The sequence below is a fragment of the Pleurodeles waltl genome, chromosome 12, assembly GCF_031143425.1.
Source record: "Pleurodeles waltl isolate 20211129_DDA chromosome 12, aPleWal1.hap1.20221129, whole genome shotgun sequence".
Lineage (NCBI taxonomy): Eukaryota > Metazoa > Chordata > Amphibia > Caudata > Salamandridae > Pleurodeles > Pleurodeles waltl.
The window spans coordinates 25,544,904-25,558,461 of record NC_090451.1 but is presented as its reverse complement, the minus strand read 5'-3'; the positions used below and the strand labels follow the sequence as shown (position 1 = coordinate 25,558,461).

The 13,558-nt window shown below is 57.5% G+C and overlaps 1 protein-coding gene across 2 annotated transcripts in view; it reads left to right on the top strand.

The window, feature by feature from the left end:
• The window catches only part of MISP (mitotic spindle positioning), a 204,657-nt gene that overhangs the window by 130,953 nt on the left and 60,146 nt on the right, over positions 1-13,558 (top strand). For both annotated transcript variants that reach the window (XM_069216997.1, XM_069216998.1), the window contains 3 exons: positions 1,436-1,481; positions 4,391-4,635; positions 5,680-5,718. In XM_069216997.1, coding sequence (XP_069073098.1) covers positions 1,436-1,481; positions 4,391-4,635; positions 5,680-5,718 — 330 coding nt within the window. The remainder of the gene's footprint in view (positions 1-1,435; positions 1,482-4,390; positions 4,636-5,679; positions 5,719-13,558) is intronic.

The window sequence follows — 13,558 nt, the reverse complement described above, 5'->3', positions numbered from 1 at the left end:
TCCAGCTATTTTCCTGTGTCTCTAGATCTCTCCATTTCACCCTGGGTGTATCTGCATTTCCCTCTCAGTCTAGCTTCCCTGCTATCAACACCTGTCCAGGTTTTCTCCTGTGTCTCTGCATCTCTCCATCTCACCCTGGGTGTATCTGCAGCTCCCTCTCAGTCTAGCTTCCCTGCTCTCAACACCTGCTAGCTTCTCTCCTGTGTTTTTGCGTCTCTCCATCTCACCCTGGGTGTATCTGCAGCTCCCTCTCAGTCTAGCCTCCCTGCTCTCAACACCTGTCCAGGTTCTCTCCTGTGTCTCTGTCTCTCCATCTCACCCTGGATGTATCTGCGGGTCCCTCTCAGTCTAGCCTCCCTGCACTCAACACCTGTCCAGATTCTCTCCTGTGTCTCTGCGTCTCTGCATCTCACCCTGGGTGTATCTGCAGCTCCCTCTCAGTCTAGCCTCCCTGCTCTCAACACCTGTGCAGATTCTCTCCTGTCTCTGCGTCTCTGCATCTCACCCTGGGTGTATCTGCAGCTCCCTCTCAGTCTAGCTTCCCTGCTCTCAACACCTGTCCAGATTCTCTCCTGTGTTTCTGCGTCTCCCCATCTCACCCTGGGTGCATCTGCAGCTCCCTCTCAGTCTAGCTTCCCTGCTCTCAACACCTGCTAGCTTTTCTCCTGTGTCTCTTCGTCTCTCCATCTCACCCTGGGTGTATCTGCAGCTCCCTCTCAGTCTAGCCACCCTGCTCTCAACACCTGTCCAGGTTCTCTCCTGTGTCTCTGCGTGTCTCCATCTCACCCTGGGTGTATCTGCAGCTCCCTCTCAGTCTAGCCTCCCTGCTCTCAACACCTGTCCAGATTATTTCCTGTGTCTCTCCTGTGTCTCTGTCTCTCCATCTCACCCTGGGTGTATCTGCAGCTCCCTCTCAGTCTAGCCTCCCTGCTCTCAGCACCTGTCTAGATTCTCTCCTGTGTCTCTGCGTCTCTGTCTCTCCATCTCTCCACGCACCTTCATCTCTCAGTCTCTCTGCTACTCCCGCCGTCCCCTCTCTCTCTCTCGCTCGCTCTCTCTCTCTCTCTGTCTCTCTCTCTCTCTGTCCCTCTCACACTCTCTCTCTTTCTCTCTCTCTTTCTACCTCCACCTCTCTCCTTGTCTCCCTGTCCCTAGCTCTTTGTGTCTCCCGATTTCTCTCTCTACAACACCCCCTTTGTCCCCCACTTCTTGGTGTCTCTCATGGGCCCCACATCCTTTCCTGTGTCTCTGTTACATCTCCGTGCCCCCTTCACCTCTCCACACATTTGATTGTTATTCTCCTGCACATTCGGTACTTTGCCCTCTCATCTCCTGTCGGGCCCGTCCCCCATGTCTCCCAGTGTGCGTCTCTTCTCACCTCTTCCTGCCCGCCTCCGCCTGGATGTCTCACCCCAGCTTGTTTCTCCCCCCGCAGGAGTCCAGAGGCTTCCAGTCGCCAGGACCGGTCAGGGGCCACGTCAGTAAGTATTCACCTCCACCCATGTCCCCCTGGGCTCGTCCTCCTGATCTCCAGCCCTAGAGCTGCCCTCAGGGCGTAACACAGGCCCCTGCAGCCCCTGCGACCCTTCGGAGGCCCCGGCCCTTCAGGGGGCTCCGTTTACCTCAAGCTCAATGAATATCCGTGAGGTACGGGAGTCCCAGGGCCCCTCTTCACACTCTGCCGGGGCCATATCTTTTGTTTAAAGACACTGGGCGCCCTTCCGGCCTGTACCAGCTGCAGGTGGGACTAGGGTGCCTGCGCTACCTGCAGGGTGGTAGTGGGCTCCCTGTGGGCAGTGTTGGCACTGGGACTTGTTAATGTTCAACACGACCAGGGCAGTGGGCCACTCTTTGTGTGGGCACCATGATGGACCCAAGCCTTGGCCATGTGCAGAGCTGTGGGCTGCTCCATGCGAGGACAGGAGGGGCATGTGACGTCATGGGCGGCCCCAAGCGAGGACAGCAGGGTACTGCAGAGCTATGGTGGCCCCCATGGGACATGTGAAGTCAGATGGTGCTCCATGGGAGAACAGGAGGGTACTGCAGAGATATGGTGCCCCCTCTCCCCCTGGGACATGTGACGTCATGGTCCTCTCCATGTGAGAACAGCAGGGTACTGCAGAGATGTGGTGGACCCTGCCGTGCCATGCTGTACCAAACATCACCACGCGACGCCATGCCATGCCATACCAAACATCACCACGCGGCGCCCTGCTATGCTGTACCAACCACGCGGCGCCCTGCCGTGCCATGCTGTACCAAACATCACCACGCGGCGCCCTGCCGTGCCATGCTGTACCAAACATCACCACGTGGTGCCCTGCCATCCTGTACCAAACATCACCACGCGGCGCCCTGCCCTGCCATGCTGTACCAAACATCACCACGCGGCGCCCTGCCGTGCCATGCTGTACCAAACATCACCACGTGGTGCCCTGCCATCCTGTACCAAACATCACCACGCGGCGCCCTGCCATCCTGTACCACACATCACCAGGCGGCGCCTTGCCATGCTGTGCCAAACATCACCACGCGGCGCCTTGCCGTGCCATGCTGTACCAAACATCACCACGTGGTGCCCTGCCATCCTGTACCAAACATCACCACGCGGCGCCCTGCCATCCTGTACCACACATCACCAGGCGGCGCCTTGCCATGCTGTGCCAAACATCACCACGCGGCGCCCTGCCGTGCCATGCTGTACCAAACATCACCACGCGGCGCCCTGCCATCCTGTACCACACATCACCAGGCGGCGCCTTGCCATGCTGTGCCAAACATCACCACGCGGAGCCCTGGCCTGCCATCCTGTACCAAACATCACCATGCGGCGCCCTGCCCTGCCATGCCATACCAAACATCACGCGGCGCCCTGCCCTGCCATCCTGTACCAAACATCACCACGCGGCGCCCTGCCATGCCCTGCCATACCATACATCACCACGCGGTGCCCTGCCCTGCCATCCTGTACCAAACATCACCACGCGGCGCCCTGCCCTGCCGCGCCATGCTGTACCAAACATCACCACGCGGCGCCCTGCGGTGCCATCCTGTACCAAACATCACCACGCGGCGCCCTGCCATGCCATGCTGTACCAAACATCACCACGCGGCGCCCTGCCCTGCCATGCCATACCAAACATCACCAGGCGGCGCCCTGCCGTGCCATCCTGTACCAAACATCACCACGCGGTGCCATGCCATGCCATGCCATACCAAACATCACCATGCTGCGCCCTGCCATGCTGTACCAAACATCACCACGCGGCGCCCTGCCGTGCAATGCTGTACCAACCACGCGGCGCCCTGCCGTGCCATGCTGTACCAAACATCACCACGCGGCGCCCTGCCATCCTGTACCAAACATCACCACGCGGCGCCCTGCCATCCTGTACCACACATCACCACACGGCGCCTTGCCATGCTGTGCCAAACATCACCACGCGGCGCCTTGCCATGCTGTGCCAAACATCACCAGGCGGCGCCCTGCACTGCCATGCCGTACCAAACATCACCAGGCGGCGCCCTGCCGTGCCATGCTGTACCATACATCACCAGGCGGCGCCCTGCCGTGCCATGCTGTACCAAACATCACCAGGCGGCGCCCTGCCGTGCCATGCTGTACCAAACATCACCACGTGGCGCCCTGCCCTGCCATGCCATCCTGTACCAAACATCACCATACGGCACCCTGCCGTGCCATCCTGTACCAAACATCACCACGCGGTGCCATGCCATGCCATACCAAACACGCGGCGCCCTGCCATGCTGTACCAAACATCACCAGGCGGCGCCCTGCCGTGCCATGCTGTACCAAACATCACCAGGCGGCGCCCCGCTTGCCATCCTGTACCAAACATCACCACGCGGTGCCCTGCCCTGCCATGCTGTACCAAACATCACCACGCGGTGCCCTGCCATCCTGTACCAAACATCACCACGCGTACCCTGCCATCCTGTACCAAACATCACCAGGCGGCGCCCTGCCGTGCTATGCCACACCCAGCCGAGGTGCCCCTCCAGTTGTGCCCGGCAGCTGCGAGAGCTGCCCACCCCATGAGCCCGGGTGAAGTTGGTGGCCGCCTTGGACACATCCGCCAACCATGCCCTTCTAAGGAGTGGTGTGTCATAAGCGGTGCTCTGGCCAGATAAAGCGCACACATCCCTCGTCACCACATGCCCTGGCAAGGTGTGAGCCAGGCACGGCTGCACGTGCCACCTCGTGCACTAAGGCCCAATGACCACCCTCCATTCACCCACTGTCGGTCCAGCTCCCTACGGAACAGCACCGGGGCATAAAGAACGCGCACGCGCGTTTGTATTAAGTAAGGGGGTGCTAAAGAGGGGGCAATGCCTGGTAACAGTGACCCTCTCTCGTTGCGTCCTGCAGGTCCCCCGGACAGGTATGTCGTCTCACTCTTCTCCACCCCGCTGAGGCCCTTGGTCGTGGGCACGGCCCCTGGGGCGTCCTCAGACAGCGCCCTACGGAGGGAGCCCACCTACCAGACCTACAGTGCCACAGCGAATGGCCCTGCGCCCCCGTATCCGGACTGGGAGCCCAGGACCCCCGGCAGGCTGCAGGACTCGCAGCTGGAAGAGTTTGAGGACAGGCGGAGTCGGAGGGACGAGTATGGGGTGAGTACCTGTGGGCCTGGCCCCAGTGCTTAATTTGTGCTTGTTGTTTTCGGTGCTGAGCACCGGTACTTATTTGTGAGGGCCGGTGCTTATTCTTATGCCTCAGGCATTTGCTGCGAGCAAAAGCCTCACATGGGAAAGACGGAAGAAGGAAAAACTAAAAAGCGTCATAAAAGGAGAAAGTAGAAAGTTGCAGGATGAGCTGAAGGGGCAGGGGTGGCCGTAAATGGATTGAAGAGGCCTGGGGTGGCTTCAGGGTTACGCTGCCTCATTATTCAGTGCTGGCAGATTTAATTACAGCAGCCTCGTGTTTAAGAGAAGGGCTTTGAGCACCGGCACCTCTTAATTTACAAATTAAGCACTGCCTGGCCCGTGCACTGCCGTTAATGCACGATTTACAACTTTCCGAAACTTGACTTCTGACTCCAATTTCCTCAGCAAACCAGGAAATTGGAGTAATGAGTCAAAATGAGGAAATCTTTAAAAACTTTTCTTTTGGAATAATCGGCTCAGCTCGAGTATGGGACCTGATTGGGTATTAGCGCTGGGAGGCCCTTTGGGTAGCCAGGCGCTTTCCAAGTCCGGGAGACTTGACTATTAGTGAGGTGTGAAACAAGGTGTCATGCCTCTGATGGGCATCACTGTCAGGTCAGGGCATGCCATGAGTGACACTGGCAAGAGGACATTACCACCCCCTCTAGGGCGGCCTCTGTTACCCCACAATGAGAGCATCGGTAGAGGACTGAATATCAGGCCTCATTAGCATCCATGCCACACTAGACCAGACGTAGATTTAGAAACAGCTGTGGGGTAAATTACCTTTCCATTGGCTTGCATGGAAGCGTCGGCTTTTCTAAAGCGGAGATACACCACCTTTGGCTCGAGGAACTGGGAGCTTCTGTCTACGAGTATCAGCCGGTGTGTGTTGTGTTGGTATCTGCTCGGTGGCATCATTTCCGCTGAGACAGAAGTCCTGCTGACTGCTTCTTGTTCGCTGGTTATGGTCTCTGATTGGTGGCTTCTAATTCTCTGTCTCTCCCACAGTACGCAGGCATCGACCCTCGCGATGACGTCAATAACGAGGTAAGTCGCCCACTGACAGCGTTTTACAACCATCTGTCGTGACAGCTCCACCCACCACACTTGTCAAGTCTTATTCGTCTTTCGTGAGATTTGCACCTTTCTAATATTCCCATCTGAACATATTGACTGACAAGACGTCACCCCTGGTCACACGGAGAAGCCCACCGCAGAGTATACACCATCGGTGAATGTGTACATACGGTCCTTTCTTGTTTCATGCAAACTTCACCACAGCCACACTTGTAGGGGTGTCCTCTACAACAACACTGGTAGAGATGTCCAACACAGCAACACTTGTAGGGGTGTCCTCCGCAGCCACACTGGTAGAGGTGTCCAACACAGCCACACTGGTAGGGGTGTCCTCCACAGCCACACTGGTAGAGATGTCCTACACAGCCACACTGGTAGGGGTGTCCTCCACAGCCACACTGGTAGGGGTGTCCTCCGCAGCCACACTGGTAGAGGTGTCCAACACAGCCACACTGGTAGGGGTGTCCTCCACAGCCACACTGGTAGAGATGTCCTACACAGCCACACTGGTAGAGGTGTCCTCCACAGCCACAATGGGAGAGATGTCCTCCGCAGCCACATTGGTAGGGGTGTCCTCCACAGCCACACTGGTAGCAGTGTCCTCCGCAGCCACACTGGTAGGGGTGTGCTCCACAACCACTCTGGTAGGAGTGACCTCCATAGCCACACTGGTAGGGGTGTCATCCACAGTCACACTGGTAAGGGTGTGCTCCACAGTCACTCTGGTAGACCTTTTCTCCACAGCCACACTGGTAGATATGTACACTACAGCCACAATGGTAGAGATGTCCTCCACAGCCACACTGGTAGACCTGTTCTCCACAGTCACAATGGTAGACCTGTTCTCCACAGCCACACTGGTAGATATGTCTAATACAGCCACACTGGTAGAGATGTCCTCCACAGCCACACCGGTAGAGATGTCCCCCACAGCCACACTGGTAGAGATGTCCCTACAGCCACACTGATAGAGATGTCCTCCACAGCCACACTGGCAGGAGTGTCCTCCATAGCCACACTGGAGGGTGTGTGCTCTGCAGCCACACTGGTAGGGGTGTCATCCACAGTCACACTGGTAGGGGTGTGCTCCACAGCCACACTGGTAGGGGTGTCCTCCACAGCCACACTGGTAGGGGTGTCATCCACAGTCACACTGGTAGAGGTATGCTCCACAGCCACCATGGTAGGGGTGTCCTCCACAGTCACACTGGTAGGGGTGCCCTCCACAGCAACACTGGTAGATATGTGCTCCACAGCTGCACTGGTAGAGATGTCCTACACAGCCACACAGGGAGAGATGTCCTCCACAGCCACCCTGGTAGGGGTGTCCTCCACAGCCACACTGGTAGGGGTGTCCTCTATAGCAACACTGGTAGAGATGTCAGTCACACTTGTAGGGGTGTCCTACACAGCTACACTGGTAGGGGGGTCCCCCCACAGCCACACTGGTATGGGTGTCCTCCATAGCCACAGTGGTAGAGATGTCCTCCACAGCCACACTGACTGGTAGGCGTGTGCTCCACCGCCACACTGGTTGGTGTGTCCTCCGCAGCCATATTGGTAGGGGTGTCTTTCACAGCCACACTGGTAGGGGTGTCCTCCACAGCCACGCTGGTAGGGGTGTCCTCCACAGCCACACTGTTAGGGCTGTCCTCCGCAGCCACGAGGGTAAGGGGGTACTCCACAGGCACACTGGTAGGGGTGTCCTCCGCAGCCACACTGGTAGGGGAGTGCTCCACAGCCACACTGGTAGAGGTGTCCTCCACAGCCACACTGGTAGAGATGTCCTCCACAGCCACACTGTTAGGGGTGTCCTCCGCAGCCACATTGGTAGGGGTGTCCTCCGCAGCCACACTGGTAGGGGTGTCCTCCGCAGCCGCACTGGTAGGGGTGTGCTCCACAGCCACATTGGTAGAGGTGTCCTCCATAGCCACACTGGTAGAGATGTCCTCCATAGCCACACTGTTAGGGGTGTCCTCCACAGCCACATTGTTAGGGGTGTCCTCCGCAGCCACACTGGTAGAGGTGTCCCCCACAGCCACACTGGTAGATATGACCAATATAGCCACAATGGTAGAGCTGTCCTTCACTGCCACACTTGTAGGAGTGCCATCTACAGCCACACTGGTACTGCTGTTCTCTCTAGCCACACTGGTAGAGATGTCCTCCACAGCCACACTGGTAGAGATGCCCTCTACAGCCACACTGGCAGGAGTGTCCTCCGTAGCCACACTGGTAAGGGTGTGCTCCGCAGCCACACTGGTAGGGATGTCCTCCACAGTCACACTGGTAGGGGTGTGCTCCACAGCCACACTGGTAGACCTGTTTTCCACAGCCACACTGGTAGATATGTCTAATACAGTCACAATGGTAGGGGTGTCCACCGCAGCCACACTGGTAGAGATGTCCCTCACAGCCACACTGGTAGAGATGCCCTCCACAGCCACACTGGTAGGAGTGTCCTCCGTAGCCACACTGGTAGGGGTGTGCTCCACAGCCACACTGGTAGGGGTGTCCTCCACAGTCACACTGGTAGGGGTGTCCTCCGCAGCCACACTGTTAGGGGTGTGCTCGGCAGTCACACTGGTAGGGGTGTCCTCCGCAGCCACACTGGTAGGGGTGTGCTCCACATCCACACTGGTAGGGGTGTGCTCCATATCCACACTACTAGTGGTGTGCTCCACAGCCACATTAGTAGGGGTGTGCTCCACAGCCACATTGGTAGGGGTGTGCTCCACATTCACACTGGTAGAGATGTCCTCCACAGCCACACTTGTAGGAGTGTCCTCTAAAGCAACACTGTTACTGCTGTCCTTTCCAGCCACACTGGTAGAGGTGTCCTCCACAGCCACATTGGTAGAGATGTCCTCCACAGCCACACTTGTAGGAGTGTCCTCTACAGCAACACTGGTACTGCGATCCTCTCCAGCCACACTGGTAGAGGTGTCCTCCACAGCCACACTGGTAGGGGTGTCTTCCACAGCCACACTTCTAGGAGTGTCCTCTATAGCAACACTGGTACTGCTGTCCTCTCCAGCCACACAGGTAGAGATGTCCTCCACAGCCACACTGGTAGAGATGTCCCCTAAAGCCACACTGGTAGGAGTGTCCTCCGTAGCCACACTGGTAGGGGTGTCATCCACAGTCACACTGGCACTGGTAGGGGTGTGCTCCACAACCACACTGGTAGACCTGTTCTCCACAGCCACACTGGTAGATATGTCCAATACAGCCACATTGGTAGGGGTGTCCTCCACAGCCACACTGGTAGCAGTGTCCTCCGCAGCCACACTGGTAGGGGTGTGCTCCACAACCACTCTGGTAGGAGTGACCTCCATAGCCACACTGGTAGGGGTGTCATCCACAGTCACACTGGTAAGGGTGTGCTCCACAGCCACTCTGGTAGACCTTTTCTCCACAGCCACACTGGTAGATATGTCCAATACAGCCACAATGGTAGAGATGTCCTCCACAGCCACACTGGTAGACCTGTTCTCCACAGTCACAATGGTAGACCTGTTCTCCACAGCCACACTGGTAGATATGTCTAATACAGCCACACTGGTAGAGATGTCCTCCACAGCCACACCGGTAGAGATGTCCCCCACAGCCACACTGGTAGAGATGTCCCTACAGCCACACTGATAGAGATGTCCTCCACAGCCACACTGGCAGGAGTGTCCTCCATAGCCACACTGGAGGGTGTGTGCTCTGCAGCCACACTGGTAGGGGTGTCATCCACAGTCACACTGGTAGGGGTGTGCTCCACAGCCACACTGGTAGGGGTGTCCTCCACAGCCACACTGGTAGGGGTGTCATCCACAGTCACACTGGTAGAGGTATGCTCCACAGCCACCATGGTAGGGGTGTCCTCCACAGTCACACTGGTAGGGGTGCCCTCCACAGCAACACTGGTAGATATGTGCTCCACAGCTGCACTGGTAGAGATGTCCTACACAGCCACACAGGGAGAGATGTCCTCCACAGCCACCCTGGTAGGGGTGTCCTCCACAGCCACACTGGTAGGGGTGTCCTCTATAGCAACACTGGTAGAGATGTCAGTCACACTTGTAGGGGTGTCCTACACAGCTACACTGGTAGGGGGGTCCCCCCACAGCCACACTGGTATGGGTGTCCTCCATAGCCACAGTGGTAGAGATGTCCTCCACAGCCACACTGACTGGTAGGCGTGTGCTCCACCGCCACACTGGTTGGTGTGTCCTCCGCAGCCATATTGGTAGGGGTGTCTTTCACAGCCACACTGGTAGGGGTGTCCTCCACAGCCACGCTGGTAGGGGTGTCCTCCACAGCCACACTGTTAGGGCTGTCCTCCGCAGCCACGAGGGTAAGGGGGTACTCCACAGGCACACTGGTAGGGGTGTCCTCCGCAGCCACACTGGTAGGGGAGTGCTCCACAGCCACACTGGTAGAGGTGTCCTCCACAGCCACACTGGTAGAGATGTCCTCCACAGCCACACTGTTAGGGGTGTCCTCCGCAGCCACATTGGTAGGGGTGTCCTCCGCAGCCACACTGGTAGGGGTGTCCTCCGCAGCCGCACTGGTAGGGGTGTGCTCCACAGCCACATTGGTAGAGGTGTCCTCCATAGCCACACTGGTAGAGATGTCCTCCATAGCCACACTGTTAGGGGTGTCCTCCACAGCCACATTGTTAGGGGTGTCCTCCGCAGCCACACTGGTAGAGGTGTCCCCCACAGCCACACTGGTAGATATGACCAATATAGCCACAATGGTAGAGCTGTCCTTCACTGCCACACTTGTAGGAGTGCCATCTACAGCCACACTGGTACTGCTGTTCTCTCTAGCCACACTGGTAGAGATGTCCTCCACAGCCACACTGGTAGAGATGCCCTCTACAGCCACACTGGCAGGAGTGTCCTCCGTAGCCACACTGGTAAGGGTGTGCTCCGCAGCCACACTGGTAGGGATGTCCTCCACAGTCACACTGGTAGGGGTGTGCTCCACAGCCACACTGGTAGACCTGTTTTCCACAGCCACACTGGTAGATATGTCTAATACAGTCACAATGGTAGGGGTGTCCACCGCAGCCACACTGGTAGAGATGTCCCTCACAGCCACACTGGTAGAGATGCCCTCCACAGCCACACTGGTAGGAGTGTCCTCCGTAGCCACACTGGTAGGGGTGTGCTCCACAGCCACACTGGTAGGGGTGTCCTCCACAGTCACACTGGTAGGGGTGTCCTCCGCAGCCACACTGTTAGGGGTGTGCTCGGCAGTCACACTGGTAGGGGTGTCCTCCGCAGCCACACTGGTAGGGGTGTGCTCCACATCCACACTGGTAGGGGTGTGCTCCATATCCACACTACTAGTGGTGTGCTCCACAGCCACATTAGTAGGGGTGTGCTCCACAGCCACATTGGTAGGGGTGTGCTCCACATTCACACTGGTAGAGATGTCCTCCACAGCCACACTTGTAGGAGTGTCCTCTAAAGCAACACTGTTACTGCTGTCCTTTCCAGCCACACTGGTAGAGGTGTCCTCCACAGCCACATTGGTAGAGATGTCCTCCACAGCCACACTTGTAGGAGTGTCCTCTACAGCAACACTGGTACTGCGATCCTCTCCAGCCACACTGGTAGAGGTGTCCTCCACAGCCACACTGGTAGGGGTGTCTTCCACAGCCACACTTCTAGGAGTGTCCTCTATAGCAACACTGGTACTGCTGTCCTCTCCAGCCACACAGGTAGAGATGTCCTCCACAGCCACACTGGTAGAGATGTCCCCTAAAGCCACACTGGTAGGAGTGTCCTCCGTAGCCACACTGGTAGGGGTGTCATCCACAGTCACACTGGCACTGGTAGGGGTGTGCTCCACAACCACACTGGTAGACCTGTTCTCCACAGCCACACTGGTAGATATGTCCAATACAGCCACATTGGTAGGGGTGTCCTCCACAGCCACACTGGTAGCAGTGTCCTCCGCAGCCACACTGGTAGGGGTGTGCTCCACAACCACTCTGGTAGGAGTGACCTCCATAGCCACACTGGTAGGGGTGTCATCCACAGTCACACTGGTAAGGGTGTGCTCCACAGCCACTCTGGTAGACCTTTTCTCCACAGCCACACTGGTAGATATGTCCAATACAGCCACAATGGTAGAGATGTCCTCCACAGCCACACTGGTAGACCTGTTCTCCACAGTCACAATGGTAGACCTGTTCTCCACAGCCACACTGGTAGATATGTCTAATACAGCCACACTGGTAGAGATGTCCTCCACAGCCACACTGGCAGGAGTGTCCTCCATAGCCACACTGGAGGGTGTGTGCTTTGCAGCCACACTGGTAGGGGTGTCCTCCACAGCCACACTGGTAGGGGTGTCATCCACAGTCACACTGGTAGAGGTATGCTCCACAGCCACCATGGTAGGGGTGTCCTCCACAGTCACACTGGTAGGGGTGCCCTCCACAGCAACACTGGTAGATATGTGCTCCACAGCTGCACTGGTAGAGATGTCCTACACAGCCACACAGGTAGAGATGTCCTCCACAGCCACCCTGGTAGGGGTGTCCTCCACAGCCACACTGGTAGGGGTGTCCTCTACAGCAACACTGGTAGAGATGTCAGCCACACTTGTAGGGGTGTCCTACACAGCTACACTGGTAGGGGGGTCCCCCCACAGCCACACTGGTATGGGTGTCCTCCATAGCCACAATGGTAGAGATGTGCTCCACAGCCACACTGACTGGTAGGCGTGTGCTCCACCGCCACACTGGTTGGTGTGTCCTCCGCAGCCATATTGGTAGGGGTGTCTTTCACAGCCACACTGGTAGGGGTGTCCTCCACAGCCACGCTGGTAGGGGTGTCCTCCACAGCCACACTGTTAGGGCTGTCCTCCGCAGCCTCAATGGTAAGGGGGTACTCCACAGGCACGCTGGTAGGGGTGTCCTCCGCAGCCACACTGGTAGGGGAGTGCTCCACAGCCACACTGGTAGAGGTGTCCTCCACAGCCACACTGGTAGAGATGTCCTCCACAGCCACACTGTTAGGGGTGTCCTCCGCAGCCACATTGGTAGGGGTGTCCTCCGCAGCCACACTGGTAGGGGTGTCCTACGCAGCCGCACTGGTAGGGGTGTGCTCCACAGCCACATTGGTAGAGGTGTCCTCCATAGCCACACTGGTAGAGATGTCCTCCATAGCCACACTGTTAGGGGTGTCCTCCACAGCCACATTGTTAGGGGTGTCCTCCGCAGCCACACTGGTAGAGGTGTCCCCCACAGCCACACTGGTAGATATGACCAATATAGCCACAATGGTAGAGCTGTCCTTCACTGCCACACTTGTAGGAGTGCCATCTACAGCCACACTGGTACTGCTGTTCTCTCCAGCCACACTGGTAGAGATGTCCTCCACAGCCACACTGGTAGAGATGCCCTCTACAGCCACACTGGTAGGAGTGTCCTCCGTAGCCACACTGGTAAGGGTGTGCTCCGCAGCCACACTGGTAGGGATGTCCTCCACAGTCACACTGGTAGGGGTGTGCTCCACAGCCACACTGGTAGACCTGTTTTCCACAGCCACACTGGTAGATATGTCTAATACAGTCACAATGGTAGGGGTGTCCACCGTAGCCACACTGGTAGAGATGTCCCTCACAGCCACACTGGTAGAGATGCCCTCCACAGCCACACTGGTGGGAGTGTCCTCCGTAGCCACACTGGTAGGGGTGTGCTCCACAGCCACACTGGTAGGGGTGTCCTCCACAGTCACACTGGTAGGGGTGTCCTCCGCAGCCACACTGTTAGGGGTGTGCTCGGCAGTCACACTGGTAG